At 44.5% G+C, this 25,850-nt stretch overlaps 1 protein-coding gene across 1 annotated transcript in view; it reads right to left on the bottom strand.

Moving 5' to 3' along the window:
• The window catches only part of ADAM19 (ADAM metallopeptidase domain 19), an 81,572-nt gene extending 61,672 nt beyond the window's left edge, over positions 1–19,900 (bottom strand). The window contains exons 1-3 of the mRNA XM_046668052.1: positions 19,711–19,900; positions 16,937–17,022; positions 12,495–12,565 (exon numbers count right to left, since the gene is read on the bottom strand). Coding sequence (XP_046524008.1) covers positions 12,495–12,565; positions 16,937–17,022; positions 19,711–19,777 — 224 coding nt within the window. The 5' untranslated portion in view covers positions 19,778–19,900. The remainder of the gene's footprint in view (positions 1–12,494; positions 12,566–16,936; positions 17,023–19,710) is intronic.
• Between the last annotated feature and the right edge of the window lie 5,950 nt (positions 19,901–25,850).

Raw genomic sequence — 25,850 nt, 5'->3', positions numbered from 1 at the left:
GACAAGTTAAGAATTCCCAATGAGTAGTCCAGAGCCCCATACACTAGAGACTCTTGTCAGAGAAGCCAGGGACTCTGACCCCATATCCACCCCCAGTTAAATTTGAGCAAGGCCTGCAACTTGACCCAGGGTGCCCAAAAGCCTATTCATTTAGTATTCAAGGTGTCAGCCAAACATCTGTGTATGCCACTGAGTTCTAAGTAGAGAAAGAGTAAGCTTACATTTTTAAAATCAAAATACTTCTGAAGTGCAATGTAAATGCAGTTTCATTTCCAGGACAGAACTAGTCCAGAGGCCCCAGTATCAGCCTCCTCCTCCCATAGATGTTTTTTCCCAGGATAGTCATGCTCCATTGCCCAAGCAAAAAGGTTGGAGAGTAGAAACATCCTCCAACTTCCAGGGAGTCTGGATGAAGAGCTTCAGCACATCCTTAAAGCTAGGGAGAAATAGAGGTCTGGAAGATGAGACTTCCAGTGCCTCTCCCAAATCCAAATATATTCATAAATCCATCTGTACCCCACCCACCACGCCCTGCTTCTCAAGAGACTCTCCTGCCTCCCCAAGTTGTGAAGAAGCCATCTCTGCCCTGTGCTCAGCCCCTTGCAGTCCATGACTCCATCCACCAGGCACATCTCTGTCCACTCAGCTTGGCCCAAATTTCCTTTCAATAGGGAAGGGTGGGGGAAGAACTTCTTCTCATCCAAGGTGTAGAAAATACAGCCTAGCTAGTGCACCTCAACCATCTTTCCCTAGAAGTACCATACCCACCTCCCTGACCACATAGTTTTACCTGAGGCAAGCGAGAGCCTAACTCAAAGTCAAAAATAGGAGAATGAAAAATTGAGCTTTAAGCCACTCAAATCCTCGGATAGCTGAGCCATGGAAGGAAAAGAAACCCCCTCCTCATTCCCCACATACCACTCTTCTGAATTAAAATGACTTGGCTAGTTGGAATACTGAATTCCTAAGAGACTATTAGCACTACAGCTTTGGCTCCCCTTGATCCAGACGAACTGTTTACGTATTAATTTCTCAGTCTGAATTCCTTCCTCATTCTTCCACTCACCTCTCCTCTCCCTCATCCAAAGCCTCCCCTCCTTGCTCCTGCAAGACAGAGCTCCAAGGAACCCCCTTTAGTGAAGCTTTCTCTATCCCTCAGTCAGAAATTCTCTAATCCCTCTTGCCTCCACAACCCTTTTCTTTCAACTCTATTATGTAAACTTGTAATCTTCCTTGGATGATGCTGTTTGCTTACTGTCCCTCTCACACAGAGTAAACTGCCGGAGGGCAAGGATGGCGTGTTTGCATCTACTCCCTAGAGCACCTAGCATAGGACTCTACACATCAGTGCTCAATCAATATTTGCTGAAATCAACCTTGTAAAATGGAGACAAGTTATCTCTGGCTTAAAAGGCAGGAGATCCATCAACTGATAAACGGACAAACAAAATGTGGTATATCCATATAATGGAACACTAAATAGCAATAAAAAGGAATGAAGTACTGACACACGCCATTCAACGTGGAAACAACTCACAAACATTACACTAAGTGAAAGAAGCCAGTTACAAAAGACCACATATTGTACAATCCCTTTTAGATGAAATATCCAGAATAGGCAAAACTATGGAGACAGAAAGAAGATTAGTGGTTGCCTAGATCTGATAGGGTGGGGAGAATGGGTGGGGAGTCGGTGGGGGGGGGGGGGGTGACTGCTTATATTAGTTTGCTAGGGCTGTCTTAACAGAGTACCACAAACTGAGTGTTTTAGAAAACAAATTTATGGGGCTGGCCCAGTGACATAGTGGCTGGGTTTGCACACTCCACTTCAGTGGCCCAGGGTTTGCAGGTTTGGATCCTGGGTGCAGATCTACACATCACTCATCAAGCCATGCTGTGGTGGTGTCCCACATACAAAATAAAGGAAGACTGCCATGGATGTGTGAGCTCAGAGACAATCTTCCTCAAGCAAAAAGAGGAAGATTGGCAAAGGATGTTAGCTCAGGGCTTCCTCACCAAAAAAAAAAAAAAGAAAGAAAGAAAACAAACATATTATCTCACAGTTCTGGAGGCTAGAAGTCTAAGAAGAAGGTGTTGGCAGGGCCATGCTCCCTCTGAAGGTACTAGGGAAGGATCTTTCCAGGCCTCTCTCCTAGCCTCTGAGAGTTCCTTGGCTTGTGCCAGCATAGCTCGCATCTTCACACGGCATTCTCCCTGTGTGCATGTCTATGTCCAAATGCCCGATTTTATAAGGACACCAGTCATACTGGAGTAGGGGCCCACCCTACTCCAGTATGATCTCACCTTAACTAGTTATATCCATAATGACTCTATTTCCAAATAAGGTCACTCTAAGGTACTGGGGGTTAGAACTTCAACATATGAATTTTGGGGACACATTCAACCCATAACACCGTTAATGGCTTCTTTTTGGAGTGATTAAAATGTTCAAAATTAGAATATGGTGGGGTTGTGCAACTTCATATGTATACTAAAAAAAAAACTGAACTGTATGCTTTAAATGGATGAACTATACATCTAAATAAAGCTGTTAAAAAAAAAAAAGTGGGAGGGTTTGGGTTTAAAGAGTCTGCTCAAGCACAACAATCAACCCATCAGTGAGAGTGTGTGAAAACAACCCTCTCAACAAGGCTGGTGGGATGTAACTTACAGAGAAACCAAAGGCAACGTGCCTTTACCCATCCATTTGTTTCACCTAAACTCCCTTTGACCCAGTGATTCACGATTAGGAGGTGATCCTCCAGAAGTATCTTCCAAAGAATACAAGGGTGTTCACTCTAGCACTGTTCGTAAAAATGAAAAAAAAAAGGAAATAGCTTGAATGCCCATGAATATAGGGTGAGCACATTAATCTTGGCATCTTGATTATTACCGAAACTGGATGATGGGTATATGCAGATTTACTACATGATCCTCTCTACTTCCGTGTGCATTTGATAATTTTTCATTATAAGAAATTTTAAAAGTTAATTAGGGCATACATATACAAAGTAATATCAAACAGCCATTAAAAATGATCCAATAAATTTACATGGAAATGTATCTATAACATACTCTCATATTCCACGGTATGAATGTAAAATGGTACAGTCTTTGGAGAGTAATCTGTGGAGTGGGAGGTATAATTTGTCAAAATTTAAGACATTTTAAACATGTGTGCTATGGGACCTTGCAACTCTACTTCTGGGTATCAATCCTACAGAAATACTTGCAAATATGCCTAAAGATTATGTATAAGTCCATTACTGCAGCACTATTTGTAATAGCAAGAAATTGGAAACCTAACTGTCCATTAACAGAGAAATTAATACATTTTGGTCCCTCCATTCAGTGGAATCCTATGTCACCATTAAAAAGAAAAAAATAGGTCTATAAATGTACTAGTGTGGAAAGATACTCAAGACAAAGAATGAAAAAGCAAATTGTAGAATGGCATATAAAGTATGATCTCATTTATTTTAAAACACTATTACTTGTGTAATTTTTTTCTGGAATTCTATTATCAAAGTTTTCAAACATTCCTGAAAGTTCTCGTGCACATTTTTTCAAATGATTTGAGGATTGCCCAAGCTATGTTTCCAAGCAAAAAAAAATAAGTTACAAAGCTGAGGATACAGTATACACATAGGATTAAAAAAAAATCTATGTAAAATAGCACATTCATGGTAAACACTCACTCACTGGATGCCAACTATCGTTGTCTTAAGGCTGTTTACTTTAAGATACCCTGTTTACCCTGTTGGTAAAGGGATCCTCAAACTCACGAAATCAACCCTGACTTCCTCCAAGTGCACAGCTTCCCTTCCCTCCGACAAGGGTCGATCTGAGGTCAACAGGGCAGCTGACAGCTTCCTCCCATTCATTTTACCCCATGCGCCTGCTGAAGGGCCGCCAGGAGAAATAAGCTTGAGACAAAAGAAAACTGTGGACATCCTTCCTGGCTACACAGGCAGCCCTGGCTGTGGGTCCCTGGAAGGAGATAGAGCCGGAACTCGTGAACAAACCCCAACCTCCTTATCGGACAGTTCGGGGCCTTGCCAAGGGAGGGGCCGGGCACCGATTCTGCAGGCACAGAAAAGAGGTACAGTTTGGCTGACCGGAGAACCCTGCAAAGCTGTGTTGTTGCGATACAGTTAGGTCAGACTGGGCATGGCTGGAGAGCAGAAGAGAGTTTCCTCCCAGGAGCAACGGGTTTCAAGGCCAAGTCTTCTTAATTACATTTGGAAACCAACTCAGGGGAATTCCCTCTTACTTCATTCTTAAATGTTTTTCCGACCCTGCAAAATACAAATAATAGCGACTATTTACTGGGCTTTCACAGAGCACCAGGCAGCATGTAAGTCCTTTAAGAGCATGACCTTACTGAATTCACGTGACATCCGACAAGGTGGCCACTATTATTAGCTCATCATGTGAATGAGGAAACTGAGACTCCAAAAGGTGAAGCGACTTGCCAAAGCTTACATCACCAGTGGGTACAAAGAGCCAGGCTCTGAATCCAACCTGCATGGATTACACCACTACAGTACATGGAAATCCAAATTCGAACCAGGGCCCATGGAAGGCAGAAGGAAAGGGAAGAGGGAGAGCAGAAAAGTGGAGTAATAATGCCAGTGCTAACCAAGAAGAGCATACCGAGCAAGGACAGGGCATCCAAGAGGCAATTTAACGCCACGGCTAAGAGCCTGGGCTTTGGAGTCAAAGAGATCTAGCTTCTCGTCCTGGCTCTGCCCTTCCCACCCAGGTGACCTTGGGCACGTCACACTGCTCTATGCCTCAGGGTTCCCACCTGCCAACAGGGCTAATACAGGTACCTACATCTCATAGGGTTGTTGTGACAATTCAAATAGATGAACCATGTAGAGATTGCAGAACAGAGCCTGCTACATAGGCACCTCCTACATGGTACCTATCACCACGATCGTTGACATCGTTATTCATATCTGACCACCATTCCTCAGCCAGAAGTTACCTGAAGGCAGACTGAGCATCAGAGAACATGACCTGGTACTTAGGAAATGCTTATAAACGTTAACCACACACGCTATTTCTCAGTATGTTTTTCTCTTGTCACTTTCATACTTGAAGACAGTCACTGGGACCACATGCAACCCTTTGCACCACTAAGACACTTTAGAAAACACTTGTTCTTGATTTTGCACTAATGAAACTTAGCATGTATCAAAAACTTGCTTGTTACATGCCAGGCATTGTATTAAGCACATTATGACACGTTATTGCTAAACCTCAGAAACCCTGTGGCTTCTGTGTAACAAATTCCCACAGACTTGGCAGTTTAAAACAACAGAAAGTTAGCCTCCCACCGTTGTGGAGGCCAGAAGAACAAAACCGGTATTATTGAGCCAAAAGCAAGGTGTCAGCAAGGCTGTACTCCCTCTGAGAGATTCCATTCCTTCCCTTTTCTGGCTTCCGGTGGCTGCCTGCATTCCTTGGCTTGTGGCTGCATCACTCCAATCTCTCCCTCTGTGGCCACATTGCCTTCTCCTCTTCTGTCCTCGAGAAAATCTCCCTCTGCCTCCCTCTTAAAAATATACTTGTGACTGCATTTAGAGCCCACCCAGCTAATCCAGGATAATCTCTTCTTCTCAAGATCCTTAACTTAGTCACACTTACAAAGATTATTTTTTGCCATATAAGGTAGCATAGTCTCACATTCCAGAGTTTAGAATGTGGATATTTTCGAGAGGTGGGGGACATTTTTCAGCCTACCTCACCCTGCAATGAAGGTATTAATGTCTATTTTCCATGCAGGCAGTAGAATATAATAAGAGGTAGGTAGACCTGAGTTCGACTCCTGGCTCAACCTGGCATTGGGTAAGTTACTAAATTCCTCACAGTTGAGTTTCCTCATTTATAAAGTGTAAATAACAATAATATTTCTTCAAAGGGCTGCCACAAAGACTAAACAAGACAGCATGTGAAGTGCCTTTGCACAGTGACTGGCTCTCAGTAAAGGCTCACTAAGGAGTGAGTGTTATTGTGAACACAGATGAAGAAATAACATTAGGAAGGCAAGTGACTTGTTGAAGGCCACCTAACCAGGAAGTGTCGGTACCTGGAACTGAATCTGGGTCTCTCTGGCACCAAAGCCCAAGCCTGTTCTACTCTATGGATTATGGTGTTTCAGGCTTATGCGCTCAAGGCCTTCAGAATCAATACATCTAGGTTATTTCTATTCCAGATGCTCCCTGACACTCTCCTCGGGCAGCCGTTTAGCTGCATCCCTTCATATCACCACTTGTAATTACTAGACTGAGTTTACGCAATGGACCGTAAGAAAGCAATGTCATGTTTCCAAAGATTAAGAAATAACGGGGACCCTGCGTATGCAGGGGTGGGGTTGAGAATTTGTGCAAAGATTGTATCAGATTGGCTGGCAATCCATTTGGCCTGCAACTCCAGGGGCTGGAAACATGAGAACTGTAAATGAAATCAGTCTCAGTCTGCAAAGCCGCCGTTGGAAACTACACCTCCAACAGGACCACAAGATCTCTCTGGAGCAAGGTGCCGAGCACAGCGCTTGGAACTTAAATTAGCTTACGCATTCACTGCCTCAGAGTCAACGCAGCAGGGTTAATTCAGTTCCTGATACTTAAAAAAAAAAAATGTTTGAAGCAAATTTCAGACACTCACAAGTAGCTCTCATCAAATTCTGGTGTCTCCACCCAGCCGTCCAACGGCTTCCTCGGCACCAGTCCGCTTGGCTCATATAGTCTCAGCTGCGGGGAATGGGGAGCCCAGCTGTGGGCTGAGTTTGGAAAAACATTTTGAATACTTTAGATCTGCCAAATACTTGGTTAAAAAACGACATCCTCTAATTTCTTAAGCCATGTGTATTTTAAGTGAAATGTAATCCATATGTCTGTGACTCATTTAAATGCAACTCAGTGAAGCACAGTTTACCAAAAGCATTGGGATGTCATCTTAAGCCTTTCTTAAGCTTCTCTTTGATCCAGGAAATTGCATTTTGCCAACAACAAATGAAGCTCCTGACAAGAGAGAGTCAAAGAGAGCTGTCCTTTGTCCTAGATAAGATGTTAAAGTCTACTCTGGACCCATGAGGGAGCTGCGAAGGTAAGGGTGGGGGAGAGCTCCATGGCCTGGGTGGTACACAGGGTTTTGCTCTGGATCAGCTACACATTTCTCCCAGGCCTCCTCGGAAGAGAAGTGCAGCAGAAAGAGGTGGTAACTAATCCATCCTGTCTACTGCCGAAAAACTCCTTTCGTGCTGCTGATTCTCCCCTCCTCAGGCCCTCCAGGGTTATACAACTCAATAGCGGAGAGGGAAAAAGGAGAAAATGAGGGAGCTGGATCACTCCATTTGAGTAAATGATTGCTCATTTTCCAGGTTTGTAGCTTGATTTCCAGGACAACAAAAGCAGTCTCCTCCCCTATGGTATCTCTGAGGGAATGATAAGAAGTAAGAGACGTGAAGAGAGATAAAGTCAGAAGTAACGGTGGAACTATAATCAGCAAACCTCTAAATGCCCAAATTCTGCATTGATAATCATTGTTCCCCATGAGGTCAGGAGGTAGATAAACATACAAAAGAAAACAAATACCCATTCTTACTAGCTAGACTTGTACAAAAAGGATATCTCTTTAGCTGGAACACAATAAATGGGGGAGAGACCTAAGAACAGCTCTCCCTTTCCCAAGCCAAAACCTAAATCTTATCACCATTTGCACTCAAGGAAGACAGTACAGTGAAGAGATGAGAGTTCCAGAATGTGCTTAAGAGACTAGCAGAGAGAAGCATACAGCCAACAGTCCTCTGGGCACAGTGCCCACTAGTTGAGCTGCTCATTTGCTTTTGACGGTGACCTTGTAATGTAGTGATCCTGCCCTCTAGTAACGCAGCCCAATGAGCAGCCTGCAAAACTGGTTCAACAGTTCAGTGTGCCCTCCTCTTGAAAAAAAAGTAGAGAAAGGAGAAGGGAGAGAGCCAGGGTCAACATCTCCCTGGAGGCATTCATCTCCCCAGACGCCTATGGCCAAGGAAGATTCCATTTGATTCCAGCAAACAAGTTTTTGTCCAATATGCTTTCTGGGTTGACAAGGCAGTCCTCAGAGCATGGGGAAAATTACATGGAGAAAAAATATTATGGATTTATGCCTCAAAACTGTGGGCTGTGGAAATAGCAACCTATAATTTCTTCCCTGTCATTTCCGTTCTCGTGTTTATATTGCCATACGGTGGGTCCTGAGCTAGCATTTCATCCTCAACTTCAAGGTCCATGGTTCTGGGGGCCATTTGCCTTTATCCTACTGCCCTATTTCCAGGGATGTTCCATAACTGCAGAGCAAACTCTCTGAGACAGGGAATTCTTTTCCGTTTGTCCACTTACACAGTATCCTTTAAACAGGTAGTGCGGGAAAAGCTCTCAGAGCCCAACTGGCACAAAATCCCCATTATACAGATGAGAAAGCTGAGGCCCAGGAGGGCCAGCTGGCTGGATGACCAATTCCACATCATCTGTCTCTGAGCTCAGTACTCTCCCTACTGTACCACACTGTCCCGATAGCAAGTAAGTTTCTCCTAACAACAGCTACACACCAACATATGCAAATTATGTGTACATGCATGAGTAAATGTAAAACGATGTAATATGTACTTTATTAGAGCAGAGTACTACCTTCATGACACACAGTTGAGTCTAGAAAAACAAGTGTGGAACAATATGTATAACAGAATCTCATTTCTGCTCCTCCCTCCCCAACAAAAATAGCAGCCTGTGTGTGTGCTTCTTTGTGACTGTGTCTGAGATCTATGTGCGTGTTCTCAACCTGTAGGAAAGGCCCAGAGTATGCCCACCAAACTTTTAACACTCGGTCCTCCTTGTGGGTGGTAGACCTTCATTCTTTTACTTATTATCTTTGGTATTGCTACATGTTTTACAACGAGTATGTACTGCTTTTGCAATTAAAAAATCACGAGCAAGAAACAGCAGTTGCCATTGACTGAATATGGAATAAAAGTCAGGCACTATGCTGACCCCTTTACACACATCTCATTTCATCCTCCCCAAGGCTCTACAGCGTGGGACTATCATTATACCCCAGATAGGGCAATTGAGGCTTAGAGAGGGCACACAGCTAGTAAGTGGCAGACCCAGGATCTGAACCCAGGTCTGAGACTAAAGTCATATTCAAATCATCCTTACAATGTCACTTTTTCTCAGCTGCACTCAACAGAGAAAAGGGTGTGTGTCTCCCATGGGGATGTCATCCATTTATCCTGATTTGCTTCACAGCAGAAAAAGGCTGCTGGCTGCTGTGCTGTTGAACTAAGGCATCTTGGGGTATCTGCTGCCTGAGCCAAAAGCCAGCTTGCTCCATCCCCTCCCTCCTGGCCCATCCCCTGTGCTCCTCCGTCCTCACCATTCTTGGCCATCTCTCCATGTGTGAATGCCATTACAGGCCTGCTCACTGCTATTTTGGGCCATGCATTAGCACGTGGGGTTTGATTTGATGGGAGAAGGCCAGACACCTCAGGATGATGAGAAAGAAATTAGAAAGGTCCTCCCCCTCCCCTCAGAGTCCCAGAAGCCTTTGCCCACAATTCCTGGGAAGCCTGGGTCTCCACTGTATGGGGAAGTGGGGAGGGGATTGGAAACCTTCATAAATCTGTTAGGGCCTTTGAACTTGGCTGTTCCTTCTCCTTGCAATTGTCACCTCCTGGCCATCCACATGGCTCACTTCCTCACCTCCTTCAGGTCTCGACTCACATATTAACTCATCACCAAGGCCTTTTCTGATCACTATTCCAATATAGCTCTTCCCTCCCCACCCCCTGCTCTCAAGTCCTTATGTTCCTTTGTTTCCTCCACAGCGCTTCTCATCAGACATACTCCACATTCACTTCTTTATTTGTTTACTGTTTCTGCCACTAGAATATAAGCTTCGTAAGGGCAGAACTGTTTTATTCACAGCTACATCCTCAGTACCGACACTGGTGCCTGGAATGCTACAGATGCATAGTAGATGAAAAAAATGAATGAATCCATTGAGGGAGTTAAGAACCAGATTCTGAGGAGTCACTTAGCACAGGGCCTAGCTTCCCCTCAAATATCATAGGATTATAAAAACTAACACAGCAATTTGAAAAACCAGAAAAGCATCACACACACACCCCCCCCACCCCCCGCCAAGCTGTTTTGAATCCAGACTCGCACGCACCATGAATGGGAAGGCTTTGGGAAATAAACACACTAGGAAGTCGTGTGCAGTTGGAGTTCCGCTTGCTAACACGTGTTCAAAAACAAAAAGCCCAATTTAGACGAAAATAGCAGGAAGCCGTCCCCCAGGGATACCTGGTGAGGTCATATTGCTTGGCTCTGCTGCTTCCATTTTTGTCAAGTCTCCTGCCTCCTGCCAACTCAGGGAGGCCAGGAACCACATCCAGGCCCCCGCCAGTCACTGGGAAAGCACAGAGCTGCTGGGAGCAGCAGACAATAGAGCCGCATCATTGGGCTCTCCTCTGGAACCTCAGTGGAGGACAACAAAAATCACAAGAGTAGTCGACCACTCACCAGGTGTTCTGTAAGTACCCTGTGCACATCACGTCATTCAGTCCTCACAACCACCCTACGAGGTTGCCCGTACCAGCCTCATTTTATAAGTGAGGACACTGAGGTTCCAAAAGATGCATCAATCTGCCCCAGGTTACACAGCTAGTAAGTTGAATCTGGGTTTCTATGACTCCAGACCCAAGCCAAGAACACAAATGAGCCTAGTCTCCTCTGTCTCATTTACTTTCTGTGTCACCTTAGACAAGTGCCTATCCCTTGAGTCAAATTTTCTACATCCATGCATAGGACCGTCACAGTCAGTGTTTTCTAAGGCCTCTTCCCGCTCTAACTTCCTATGACCTCTTGCAAAGTTTCCAAAATATGAGGGAAGGATGGGATCCCTGTTTGGCCAGTCCAGCTCCTAAGGATTTGCTCACGACATCACCTCCATCACTTGGACTATCCAGAGGAAGCTGAAGGGTCAAATGCTCTACCTGGGGGCAGAACAGGACAGATTAGATTGAGGAGGCAATAGGGACCCTTTAGACTAGACCTGGAGTTCAGGGGCCCTGAGAAGCTAAAGCAGGCCCCCGAGAGAGACTGTCAGGAACAGACCCTCTAATGGCTTTTTCCTACCAGACCAAAGGAAGAAAACGTGGGAAGAAATCCCAGGTAGGCAGAGCCTGCACCCTCTGGGCACTCAGCCAGCCAGGTCTGTTCCAGGGAAAGGGACAAAAGGAACACATTCCTGGGCTGGTTGTACTCTCAGGAGGAAAGCAGCAAAAATGACCGAGAAGCTCATCTCTCTGGCTTCCCGAAGGCCACCATATACTGGAGGCAAAGGGAAGACGTGGACGAAGCCCCGTTACTGCACATGCTGTTTAGGTTGAACTTTTACCACACTTCTGACTCCACTCACCCTATTTGCAAGTGTCCAAAAAGTCCAAATTTGGAATAATTTATATTCTCACTTTCCACCCAAGCTTAGCAGCCATTCCCATCCTTCTGGATATGGGAAGGTCCCTATCCATCCCTTTCTTGGCAGTGATGTGTTTGATTACTCATCTGCTCTCAGAGGACTCTGGAGGCTGCCAAGAGGAGACAGGCAGTTCTCTGAGCCATGCAGTCTTATCTGCAAGGTCTGTGCAGCAAATTAAAAATGGGACCATTGGAGGGGAAATACCAAAGGCCTTCAGGGTCCCCCAGCCAAGTAAAGGAGAGCTGTCCACTGGTCAAGCAGATTAAGAATGGCCAAAGAATGAGCAGCAGATGCAGCCATGCACTACATCTATTCATCGGCTCAATAATGAATCAAGATAAAACCGTGCTTGATGGCAAATCAATGTGGAAATATTTTTGAGCCAGGTGGCCACCCAAGATGAATGAGGTTAAGAACGTGGAGGAACTGGCTCGAGGAAGCCAGGAGACTGCTGACCATGCCCTTATTGGCAGAACCTCAGATTTAGCTGACCCAGAACAGATGGAGCAGCCAGGGTTTGAGGCGCCAAATCCCACAACACTCCGCCTTGCCTCTCTCCTCTCCACTGTTTTCCTCTAATCTCCTTCGCTTCCTGCCATGCGCTGTGCTGCAGCCAGTAAGACAGCTGCCGAAGTCCTCCAGTCATCCCTCCCTCATCTCCCACACACACACACACACGCACACACACACACACACACCCTGTGTGCCTGCAGTGAACTCTAAGAAGCCCCGGAAATACAGCCTAAAGAGATTCAAGGAAGATGTCAAACAGTCCAGTAATTTCACAGTGATTCAAGAAACTGTGGAAATGCTGTCTTTGCAAGACACTCCCCACAGAGGAACCAAGGATTGAGAGCTTAGGTCACGTCACTAACTGCTTCCTTCCAAAACAGCGGCACCTGCGTCCGGCGTTGACATGGAAGTGAGTTGTTTCATTTTACACAAAGGAGAAGTCCACTTACTCATTCTTCTCCAGGTCCAGGATCAGTTCTCGCCCTTCAGCCATTACCCTGAGCTCAGCTTTGAGTGGATGCTAAAAGAACAACAAAAGAATGTCAGTTCCTCAAAGCAGGGAACAAGGTTCCCAGGAACGGGCACAGGATTGAGCACAGAGCTCTCACATTGATCTACAGGAAGTGAATGAAAAGGGTCAATTGCATTTCCAGCCCAAACATGAAATAACTTCAATCCCAGAAGGACCCAATTCCCCTCCCCCATCTGCCTTCTCCTAAAAGACAGAGGAAAGGAAACTCCAAGCTGAAATGTGGTGTGAGTGCTTGCAGGTCTGGTAAAGGCAAATGTGGGAAAACACGATCTTCAACAGCAAATTTCGTTTGGAGCCAGATCTGGATTCAAGTGCTGGCTCTGACACTGCAGTAATATGAACTCAAGCATATTACTGATCCTCCCTACAGCTCAGTTTCCTCATTTATAAAGTAGAGATAACAACAGTCAACCTTACGGGGATCTTATGAGGATTAAGTGACATAGTGAACATAAAGAATTTATGACAGTGCCTGGAACACAGGAAGCCCCTCATACATGTTGACTATTATGTAAAATACCAGGAAAGCCTCTTTATGGTAGGTGCTTATTTTATTTTGGCTCTCAGGTTGGAGACCCCAATCATCTCAGAAGAGACAACTAGGAACACTTCAAACTAAGGTTTTACAGGTTTAAAAGAAGATATATTTTACACACAAGAGAAAATTTGCTGGTGGCCAAAGTTTCTATGCACCCAGCATAGGTCATTTATCATACAAATGGCCAAGAAGCATGAAAAACATGGTCAGCATCACTGGTAACTGCTCCCTGCTCCTTTTTTTTTTTAAAGATAGCTTTTAAAAAATCAAAGTGATGAAGCTCCTTTAAAACCAAAATCACAACGCAGTGAAGCACACTGTAAAATTGGCACTCTCGCACCCTACCAGTGAGAATTTAAATTGATACCAACTCACTGGAAAATAATTCGATAGTATGGACCAAGAGTTTTAAAATGTTGAGACCCTCTGACCCAGTAATATAAGACTGTGTCTGAAGCCAACAAATGGAAGAACAGGCAAAGGTCTGTACACAAGGATGCTCATTACTTATAATAACAACTAATGAAATATAACCTAACTATGCAAAAACAGGAGAGCGGTTAAATAAACGATGACCCATTCCCGTGATAAAACATTAAAAACAACGACTTTAAATAATTTTTAAATTATCAAGAAAATCTACATGACAGTTATTAAGCGCAAAGGTTCAAAACACAACACTGTGTATTTTAGTTAAATATACTTTTGTAAAGGAAAAAAGAAGAGAGAAGTAAATCAAAGGGTTATCATGGTTACTTCTGGCAGTGGGATCATGGGTTAGTTTTATTTCATGCATCTTTCCTTGTTTTTATAATTGCTTTTATATTTTTTTAAACAGGCTTTTTATTTCTGTTCTGTTTACCTTATTCGTGTGGAAGATTTCAAAGAAATTAAAAATAAAAGTCATAATAAACTTCCATGCTTCAACAACTAAACTTAAGGCAGTTAACTTCTTTTTAAAGGAAGAAATTATTTATTTAAAACAGGAGTTTTACATATTTAAAACTATTTAAAACAGGATCAGTTCTCTGGAGTGTTTTATATACATGCTTTCTAACTTGAGACGGAGGAACCGGTGAACTCTTGAAGTCTCTTTCAATCCACAGAAGCTCTGGCTACAGCGGATCTTCTTCCCCTTTTAAGGTTGACCCTAAAGCTTAGTTTTTGCGTGTCTGCTTTGCCACCTCTAGTTAGGAGCCTGCCTCTTCCGAGCATATTCCTCTTCTTATTTGCCCCAAACTCTACTTCCCAGTAGGGTCCTGAGCATCCCTGAGATTTTGGGGCCACCAAGAGCTCTGATGAGATCTGAATATTCTGATCCAGGACACTTGGGCAACCCTGTCCTTTGCTATTTTTTGTTAACTTATCCTGTTGACTTCTCTTAAGAAGGGACATTTCAAAACCATGAGGGGAGGAAGGTGAGGATGTTTGCCCAATAACTTTCACTAAGGGATTCACTTCTCTGTTTCTGATGCCCTGATTCAGCTCTGCCAACGCCTATTCTGGTTCTTTGCCACTTTACTCTGGGGAGTTCTGGAGCAAGTTCCCTGCTCAATCACATCAAGCATCAAGGACACAGTACCAAGTGGGCATTTGAGGAAAAGCACATGGCAACAGAGCTGTAGCAACTCCCTTATCCAAGAGGTAGGTGGCCACGTGACAGCCCACACAAAAAAGGAAAGGTGACACAAATCAAAGCACTGTCACCTCTCCCCCAAAGAGATACAAGCTGCAACAAGAGTAGGAATATTTATTTTTAAGCGGGTAATCCAAAAATATTTCTCTCTGGTCTGGAAAATGCTCAGACACTGATATTTAAAGTATGATGTTCTTTGTTTCCAGGGCACATTTCAAGCAAAACAATGAAGCAGCATTGCAAGATCTATGCAGCTTCCCTGTCCAGCTTTACTCAGCTTTTCTCTCAGAACTCCACTCCGTGCTAGGAAGAGGCAACATCACCTCTCCTGGGAAGTGCAGGAAGCCAACCCGCTATTTTTACTTCCCCCAGGGATGGGTGAAAATTCCTTTCTCTTCAGGGTTGGATTAAACAGATCTTCAGCTCCACAGGGTATTGGAAATCTGTCCTATATATCTGCATCCCCCTTAAGATCTAGCACAATATTTGGTATACAGTGAATGATCAATTAACGTTTGATGAATGAATTAGATAATTGAGAATAAGAGGCCTGAGTGGACCTACCTTCTACTCTCTCTGTCTCTTTGACATTTATTTATTTGTTCATTCAACAAATACTTATGGTGCCAGGCACTATGCTGACTATTTCTACAAAATACAGTGACCCAGATTCTGGGCAGACAATGGCTGGAAACAAAGACAGGATCTCCACTTTGTTTCTCAGGCTCTTCCTGAGGATGCCCAGCATCCCACATCTGGAGGGAACAGAGAGGCCTCTACAAAAAGTATCAGATCCAGCCCTCAGGCAATAATGGATAGGTTGGACTATCCAAGATCTTAACTTTTAAAAATAACCTGCTCTATGAGGGCCATCCATTAACTTGTCTAGACGTTTCCTGAAGCTATTTTCAGCCTCTCCTACTTTTTGATGACATGAATTCCACACATTTACCGTCTTTAGGATAAAATGTTACTTGCTTTCATTTGTCCTAATATTTTCACTATAAGTTCCCTTATTTAATCCAAATCGGAGCATTTTTGGACAGGTCTGTACTACTCTAGCCATAACTTCAACGATTCCAGGCATTTCTCCTCTCCATTTACCTTTCCAGATTCAAGAGTCACAAAGTCTGAAATCTTTCCTGACACAGCTCTCTCCTCTCTCCTACTATAATCTTGCTGTTACACGTTGCCCAATAAATCACTGACCGTTTGAACGCAAAGGGATCTTATGAACTACCCCCTCTCCCCAGCTCTCTTCCTTCTTATTCACTCTAAGCCCTATTTTATAAATGAGGAAACTGAAGTTTAGAAAGTGGAAGGTCCCATAGCTGGTTACCAGCACACAGCAATCACATCATCTTTTCAAGCTTTTTCATGTCTCACTTAAACTGTAAAAACCTGAACCACAAAAAGTAACCTAGATGCACAGGTCCTCTCTGTAAGAACAGGATGATGTTTTCTGTCTTATTCCCAATCTCCTTGATAAAGCCTGTGCATTTTGCTGGTATCAGAGCCCAAGGACCCTACTGGATTTTTAGACATATTCCCAGCACTAGGTCCCTACCCTGTCTCTTACAAATAAAAGAGTTTAGAGGGCCAGCCCGATGGCGTACTGGTTAAGCTCATGCACTCCACTTCGGCAGCCTAGGGTTCACAGGTTCGGATCCCAGGCACAGACCTAGCACCACTCTCCATGCCATACTGTGACAGCATCCCACATAAACTAGAAGATGGGTACAGATGTTAGCTCAGGGCCAATCTTCTTCACACACACACACACACACACAGAGAGTTTGGATTATCATTTTTCTCTCCAAGTACATTATCTCATCAATAAAATAAAGCATTTATTATGCAGAACAAAAATAATAATGACAATATTTAATCAATTCCAATTTAGAGTCAGTGATTTCTGTAACACATATTTGCACTTAGCTTGTATCAGCATTAATGCAGATTTTCATTTCCTCAACTAATAACATTCGGAAGTGATCTAAAACTTTGTCACACATGAAGGAAAGTCCCATCTAGGATTTCCAAAACCAACACACACGATAGAACGGGCCAGAAACAGAACTAATAGTGATGACTGGGCCTCCAGGAAAGCTGAGTAGGTCACCCCAAGCCTCACAGAATAGAGTGGTCACTCCTGCCTGTGAAAATGAGATACTTTGAGTCTTACCTTTTCTTTCGTGGGGCTTTCTGCAGTCTTCCACTGAGGTATTGTCAGTTCATGCTGTAGCAGGGGGCTGCCTTCCCCACTTCCTCCTGCCAATACAGGATGCACAACCATTGGAATCCCAGACCTCAGCAGCCTAGCGAAGCCAGGCAGGCACTGCCAAAGACCCCATATTGGGTCACTAGAAGACCTGCTGTATTGCAGGGCCCTGGTACTTGCTGCGGGTCAGGCACTCTGCTAGGTGTTGGCAACATAGCGGTAAACAGGGCTAACAAGGTCTCTGTACTCCTCACAAAGTTTACCTTCTAGAGGTGGGAGATGGACAGTACTATACATAAATATTCTCAAATGGTACAACAGCGTCATGGAATAAAGAGATGCCGAAGAGGCCGTGCCTATTTTAGAAAGGACGATCCGCAAAGATGGCATTTAATGGAGAGCCAAGGGACAAGAAGAAGGCAGCCTTGCAAAGATTTGGGGGAAGAATGACCCAGGTAGAGGGCCCAGCAAGTGCCATGGCCCTGCCTGAGCAGGGGCAGACTTGGCCTGTTTAAAGAACAAGCAGAAGGCAGAGGTAGCTGGAGTCTAGTAAATGAGGGGGGAAGTTGGTAGGAGATGTGCTCAGCAAGGCAGCCACGGGTCTGATATCGCAGAAGCCATGGAAAGTGTCTGGATTTTATTATAAATAGACTTGGAAGGCACCGGAGGGTTTAGACACAGCAATACGATCTGTGTTCAGTTTTAAAACGATCACTCTGCCTGCTGGGGGGAGAAGGGGTTGGGGTGGGGGAGGGGGGAAGAGTGAGAGTAGAAGCAGGAAGGCAGAGCTGAAAACTTGCAGGAGCCCTGGTGAGAGATGATGGTGGCTCAGACTAGAATGACATCAGTGGAGAGGAATGAAGCAGTTGGATTCTGGGTATATTCTGGAGGTCAAGCCCATGGATATTATTCCCATTGAGCTTCAGTTTTCTCAACTGTAAAATGTAGACAATGATACCCGCCAGCCCATCTCAAAGCGTTACTGGGGAGTGTCTCTTTGAAATTGCTTCCCAATCCACAAAGCATCGTGGCACTAACTTGAGCTTCCTAATGGCAAGTTTGCATTTGCATATCACTTCCCAGTTTCCAAATCACTCTCCCAACTCAGTTTCCCTCATCCTCAAGACAACCCTGACAGGTAGTAGCAGGATCTTACAAGAAAGGTGAATTGAAACTTGTTTGAGGAGACACTTGTTGTGGGCAGTGCAGACCTCAAACACTGGTTGCAGACAATCTTCATAAAGTGGGAATTTCTCAAGACCTAGGTAAACTAGTCTCCACAAGAATAGGCCAAATCCATAGGATTCCTGGAGATGGGGGTGAGGACTCCAAAATCTATTCTCTCTAAACCAACCACAGAATATAATGAGTGATACAAAAGATGGCCATAGTTGTTCTGTTGGAGTGGCCGGATTATGAGTGATTAACCTTTCTTTCATATTACTGATATAATGTATTCTCAATCAAAATATATCCTAAAAAATAATCTCCTTAGACTAGCATTAGTTTCATTATATTGGTAAAAATCAGAAACAATGTATTCATTTATTCATTATGTGTTTTGTGAGTACTTAACTATGTACCAAGTACTATGCTAGGTGCTTGATATTCAGGGGGGACCAGAGAGACATAGACCCTGCTCTAGTGGCTCTAAGAAGTCTGGATTCTTTGCAACAAAAAGGAATTATATGATGTTTAATGAAATATTAAAGGAATTAAATGATCTTTATGATTGCACAAAATACTGAAAGCAATGTAAAGGCTCAATAATAGAGGAACACAGCACATCTTAAGAAAAATTCTTCAAAATCTGTAAATAAGGCAAAAAGCAAGCAGGATGTCTTTCAATCCACATTGGAGCATTGTTTGACAGGCCCTCCCATAGATCACTGGATTAACTAGGGGAGTGTACCTTTGCTTGACTTTTTAAATTGACTATTAATTAAAAGATTATACTCTGAAGTTCTGGGTTAACTCTAGATTTCTGTGGGCTAGAGATGCAAATAACTTCAGTACAATAGATAACCAAGAATCATGGTTGTTTGGGCCCACGGGGCATAGACCACTTTGCATCTGTCCCAGCACATGATTTCAACATTCTTCCTCCAATGCCTGTACCACTCCCGTTCTTCTAATGCTTTCCATCAGCCTTACCCTTCTATTCAATGCCTCATTAATGAATTAAATAAATCTTTGCCACCCATTCATCCTGTATTTGTATGAGAGTCATGTTTTTAACTTTTTGAAAATTATACTTCTGTGATTTCTTGATGGAATTTATAGTCATTAAAATCATGTTTTTGGAGAATGTAATGATGTGGGAAAATAATGTGCGGTGGGAAGTGCTCATAACGTGCAGTGGAAAATGCAAGCCACAAAACGGTACATATGGTATGGTTCCAATTTTATCAATATATATTTATAGGAACACACACACAAAGAAAAGGAGACTGGGAAAGCAGCGGACAGAGAAGCCGAAAGCAGTAAAACAGAGGAAAAAGAGAAAGAGAGAGGAAGGCGAGCGAGGGAGGGACCGGCTGTTTTCTGCCTGTCCTCGGTCTCCCGGACCTCCAACCACCTCCCGGGGCGCACAACGTGGGAACAAAGCCTGGGCTCCCAGGCTGGGGGCCGGCGGGGGCGCAGCCCCCCGGACTTGCGGGGGGCGATCCCCAGGTCTCTGGGCCACCCAACCCACCCGCCTCCATCCCTCCCCAGCACCCCGGCGCCCGGACACTTACTTCTGGTCCATCCTGGCAGGGCGAGCGCCAGCAGGCAGAGCCGGGCGGCGCCCACGCCCCCGGGCATGGTGGCAGCGGCCCCTCGCGCGCTCCGCTCTCACAAGCACGCGGCCATGCCAGCCCCCTAGCCAGGCGGCAGCGCGTCTGGAACCCACTGCTCACCCTGCGCCTCCCAGCCCGGCTCCCAGCCATCAGCCGCGACGCTCCGCCCTCATCCCCGCAGGGCTCCGCCATGGGGTGGAGGAGGGGACGCGCCCGCCAGGAGACGGCGGGAGGGACCTCGAGGGGAGGAGCCAGCGGGACCCCTGGGGAGCCGGGCCGGCTCAGGTGATGGGGAGCAGAGGAGAGGGTTGGAGCCCGAGGAGAGGCAGGGATTCACGGTGGGCGCGGCCTGGGCAGGGTCGGGGCCTCGGCTTCTAGGAGTTAAACTGGACCCCTCTTGGGACAACTGCCCGCTTACTCCGTGTCGCACCGTGCTAGACGCCTTGGGTGACACTCAGAGGCTGCACAGCCAACACCGTCTCCCAGAAGCTACCACTCTTGGAGGCAGGCTCCGAAAGAGTTAAGTGATTCACCAGGCACAAAGAACTAAGTGCTATATGGAGTTGTTTTCTTAGCAGGACACAAATCAAGGAGCCATTCCTCCTGACTGGGAGGAAGCGGGTGGTGAAGAGAGGATTCCCAGAGGAGACGACATGTGAGCTGGGGAGGAGGAGAAATAGAGGACCAGGCAGGGAAAACGGCCTAGACAAACCGTACTAGGGCCAGAAAGCCCATCAGCTGCACTGGGGGGAAACTGGAATTTGGGATGGTTAGGATTTGGGGCTTTGGAGGTGACAAAATAGAAATGGCAGGCAATAGGATATATTGGAGTATATGAGGAAGCCATTTGGTGTAAACCTAATTCAGCCTGACTTTGTTTTTCCAAAAGGACCTGACTGTGGCTGTTGAGCACATATTGTATATCTACTTTAAAACATTTCCTGTGGCAAGAACAAAGGCCCTTGAGATAAAGGTGCAACTTCCTCCCACATTGGCATTTCCTTAGGGATAAGCATCTTTCCTCAGGCTAGGAACTGATTGCTGTGCTCACCTTTGACCACCCAGCTCACCTGTGACCACCCAGCTCCAGACAACAGAACTGCCACCCTGCTGTGTTCACCGGGACAGCAGACCTACCTGCTGTTTCCATCAATCGCTGTGCCGACAGAGCAGTCTCGCGACTATTGTAAAAGGGACATTTCAATCATGTGTGAAACATCCTGTTTGGGTGTATATAACCACTCTGTGCACCCCACTTATTTGGTGCCCTTTCTTCCTTCGGGAAGAAAGGCACCAGGCCATGGTCCTCAGATTTCAGCTCAGAATAAACTCTCCCAAATTTTCATTTACAGATTGGTTATAGATTATTTTCGTCAAAAGAGGGCAATAGAGGGAGATGGGACCTGAAAATAATAACAGTGACATTCACTCACTGAGGGCTTACTATCTGCTAGAATAAGAAAATAATATAACTAAGACTGATAACACCCTTACTAAGTGCCAGACACTGTCCTCAGTACTTTGCATACATTAGCTTAGTTAATTAAGGAAAAGAACTACTTTTTATTGTCCTTTAATATGTTCCAGGGATTCTGCATACAACATCTCTTTTCATTAGCCCAATAACCCAATAATCTCCTGGGGTAGGTACTGATACTGTTCTGTTTTACAGATGAGAAAACCAAACCTGGGAGGCTAAGTAATTTGCCCAAGATCACACAGCTGATGTCAGAGTCTGAATTCAACCCCACATCTGTAGAACTCCAGAGCTTGAGGCCACACACCTTATTTTATAGATGGATAAACTGATAATCAGAGAGAAATGGCTTACCTAAGACCCCTTAGCAAATTTTGGCAAAGCCTGGTTCTAGAAACTGAGCCTCAGACGTCTCTGCCCTCTGTTCCTGCCAACTGAACCTCTTTCTTCAAACCCAGGGTTGCACAAGCAAACAGGATGCTGTGGATTGGGGAGGAAAAGGCACTCCTGAAGATGATGAGTAGGTGGGTCTGTCAAAACCACTGGGCATCCATGGGATAAATAAAAGATACACTTTTTGCCATTGATGTATTTAGAAGCTGTATTAGTCTGCTCAAGCTGCCTAACAAAATACCCAGACTGGGTGGCTTAAACAACTGAATTTTATGTTTTCATAGTTCTGGAGGCTAAAAGTCCAAGATTAAGGTGCTGGCTTAGTTGGTTTCTGATAAGGCCTCTCTTCCTGGCTTATAGATGGCTATCTTCTCACTGCGTCCCCACATGGCCTCTTCTCTTGTGTGGAGAGAGCATGCTCTGCTGTCTTCCTCTTCTTGAAAGGACACTAATCCCCTCAGATAAGAGCCCCATCCTTACCATCTCATTTAATCTTTATTACCTCTTTATAGGCTCCATCTCCAAATACAGTCACATTGGGGATCAGGGCTCCAACATATGAATTTGCGGGGGAACACAGCTCAGTCCATATCAATCTGTCCTTTGGCCCCCCAAAATTCATGTCCTTCTTGCACGCAAAATACATTCACTCCATCTCAACAGCCCAAAAGTCTTAACCCATTCCAGCATCAATTCCAAGTCCAAAGTCTCGTCTAAATAGCATCTCAATCAGACATGGGTGAGACTCAAGGTGTGATTCATCCTGAGGCAAAATTCCTCTCCAGCTGTGAACCTGTGAAACCAGACAAGTTATGTGCTTCCAAAACACAGGTGCAGGATAGACGCTCCCATTCCAAAAGGGAGAGATTGGAAAGAGGAAAGGAGTGATGGGTCCTGAGCAAATCCAAAACCTAGCAAGTCAAATTCTATTAAATTTTAAAGCTCTAGAATAATCCTCTGGCTAGATGCTCTGCCTTCTGGGCCCACTTGAGCAGTAGTGTTACTGCCACAGCCCAAGGCAGCAGGCTTGTCCTCTTGGCTGTGGGGAGCAGCCCCACCCCTGTGGCTTTTTGCTGCAGCACGGCGCCTGAACCACTGGGCAGGGGCAGCCTGGCTCCCTAAAACCAAGAGGGGGCCACATCCTCTAGAACCAAGAAGGGTCCTGTCCTTTAGTATCCCAGAATTCCGAAAGCCTTCCTTTATTTCATCCTGTCTCTGTTCCCTTTGGTCCAAACTGGCACTGTCTCTGCTGGTATGATCCCATCTCTATTCCTGGTTTCTGCTGACATGGCTGATTAAGTGCATGGGTCATCTCCTTATAGAGTGATTGTCCAGCCACACCCTTGGTGTCATCTCTAGAACATGCGTTCTCGTTTTTGCAATATGGATGGGCTGAGAATTTTCCAAATCTTCAAGCTCTGGTTCCTTTTTGCTTTGCAATTCCTTCAATTTATCTATTTCCTTTCGAATATTACTATAAGCAGCAAGGAGAACACAGGCCACACCTTCAACACTTTGCTTAGAAATCTCCTCAGCCAAATATCCAAGTTCATCACTTGCAATTTCTACTTTCCACAAAACACTAGAACACAATTCAGCCAAGTTCTTTGCCACTTTATGAGAAGGATCACCTTTCTTCCAGTTTCCAATAACGTGTTCTACATCTCCGTCTGAGACCTCACAAGAATCGCCTTTAACATTCATAGTTCTACCAACATTCTGTTCACGATGATATATGTCTTCTCTAAAGTGATAGAAGCTTTCTTTTCAGCTCTTCTCTTTTCTTCCTGAGCCCTCACCAGAATTGCCTTTAACATCATATTTCTCCCAACAGTCCCTTCAAGGCATTCTAGGGTTTTTTTCTAGCATGTGCCTCAAAGCTTTTCCAGCCTCTACATTTACCCAGTTCCAAAGCCACTTCTATATTTTTAGGTATTTGTTACAGCAGCACCCCACTTCTTGGTACCAAAATCCGTATTAGTCAGCTAGGGCTGCCATAACAGAATACCATAGACAGAGTGGCTTAAACAAAGAAATTTATTTTTTACAGTTCTGGAGGCTGGAAGTCCAAAATCAAGGTGTTAGCAGGGCTGATCTCTGGTGAGGTGTCTCTTCCTGGCTTGTAGATGGCCACCTTCTCACTATGTCCTCAGTGTGGCCTCTCCTCTGTGTAAGCATACAGAGAGAGAGAGAGCCCTAGTCTTCCTCTTACTATAGGAACACTAATTCTATTGGATCAGAGCCCCACCCTTATGACCTCATTTGACCTTTATTACCTCCTTATAGGCCCTGTCTCCAAATACAGTCACATTGGGGGTTAGCACTTCAACATGTGAATTGGGGGGTTGAGGGGAGACATAATTCAGTCCATAACAGGAGCTTCAGCCCTAGCGCCATGAGACTAGAACTTTGGTCCCAGTTCTTTCCAACCAGCTCTGTGACTTTGGGTAAGTCCCTTCTCCTTTTTGGGCCTGAGTTTCTGAACAGTGACCTGGGAATGGTAATGGTTGCTCCAATCTAACCCAGGAGCTGTGAGAAGCTGTTGAGATAATGGTGGTGAAAGAGCTGAGCCAAGTAAAAAAGGCTGAAGTGCCAAGTCTAACTGATTCTATGGACAATGTACTTGCAATAGGCATATAAACTCCATGCCTGAAATTTGCTTCCAATTGCTGACACTCACCTGATCAATATTTAATCAGCAGGTACCCCGGAAAAATTGGGAAGTTGCTCGCAAGAGAAAAAGTCCAGTGGTTACTTCACCGACCAAGGGGTAGGGAAATTCCCAATTCTGTCTCTCATTCACCACCCTCCACATTTATTCACAGGAATAAACATATCCACACTTTTGATTCCCTGGAAGCCTTTCCATTTATTCGGAAAGAATGTATTGGTTATTTATAAAGAATACTACATCTCCACATAATCTTTAAACTATTCATGACATTTAACCTAGTAATCACATTTCTGGGAAACTATCCTAAAACAATAATCTGCAACACACACAAAGATTTATGGACTAGAATGTTCATAGTGGTGTTATTTATAATAGTGAAAATACTAGAAACAACCTAAAAATCCAACTGTGAAGGAACAGTTAATAAATTATAGAATATCCATATGATGGATTATTATGCAGCCATTTAAAATAACATTTACAAAGAGTTTATGCTCTGATATTTAGTGAAAAAAAGCCGAGTCCAAAGATACATTTAAATATGATCTCAGCTATGTAAATAAAAGACATTTAAAAAAGGAATAGAAGGAAATGTGCCAAAACATTAGCAGTGGTGATCTCTGGGTGACTGATGAGACTGCGGATGGATGAAGGTTTTTTGTTTTTGTCTTTTCTTTTTTCCGATTCTGTTTTTTACAATACTTGTGAGTCAGTTCAGTAATGGGGGGAGGGGGGTATATGTTAAACACAGGGAAGGAACGCTAAAGGAATAATGGTTTATCTGGTGTCTTATGCAGAGTTTTGATCTCTCTACACATGCTTGACTCTCTCCTCTGATGTTAGGGAAACAAGGCCAATTAGAGCAACCAGTTTCAGAGTCCAGGTGACCCAGCTCACTGTTCTTCTCTAGCTACAGTATACTATCATGGTTTGGAGGTGGCCATCCTGCCAGGATTTAAATCCCTTTGCTGTCCTTTACTAGCTGTGTGACCATAGGCAAATAAAGTTTTCTGTGACTGTTGCCTCATCTATAAAAGATGCTGATAAATACAGTTCCTAGCTCATAGGGTTTTTGTGAGGCTTAAATGGGTGCTTAGAGTTGCACCTCTCACGTAGTAAGCAGCCAATAAACGCTTGCTTTCATTATCCTCGTTCTGCTGCTAATAAGTGTGAGGGTGGAGAGAGTATTCATAATGCTTAGCTTGTGCTTTTAGTTGTGTGATGAGTTAAGAGTCTAATTAAATACTGATTCTTTAATTATTATCAAAGATAATGATTGTGTTATACTGTAATTGTCTTTTTCCTATCCCAACCCCACTGCATTCTGAGCCCTTTGTGAATAGGAGCTGGACCTTGTACTTCTCTCATCCTCCCAGCACTTAGAAGAGACAATAAATGTTTCATTAAATAAACTAAAAATTAGGGGCCAGCCCCATGATGTAGTGATTGAGTCTGGTGCACTCCGCTTTGGTGGCCTGGGTTCATGGGTTTGGATCCCAGGCATGCACCTACACCACTCATCAGCCATGCAGTGGTGGCGACTCACATACACCA

Source organism: Equus quagga, chromosome 7 (genome assembly GCF_021613505.1).
Source record: "Equus quagga isolate Etosha38 chromosome 7, UCLA_HA_Equagga_1.0, whole genome shotgun sequence".
NCBI classification, from domain to species: Eukaryota; Metazoa; Chordata; class Mammalia; order Perissodactyla; family Equidae; genus Equus; species Equus quagga.
The sequence above is the reverse complement of the archived record's forward strand: the minus strand, read 5'-3'. Positions and strand labels throughout refer to the sequence as shown.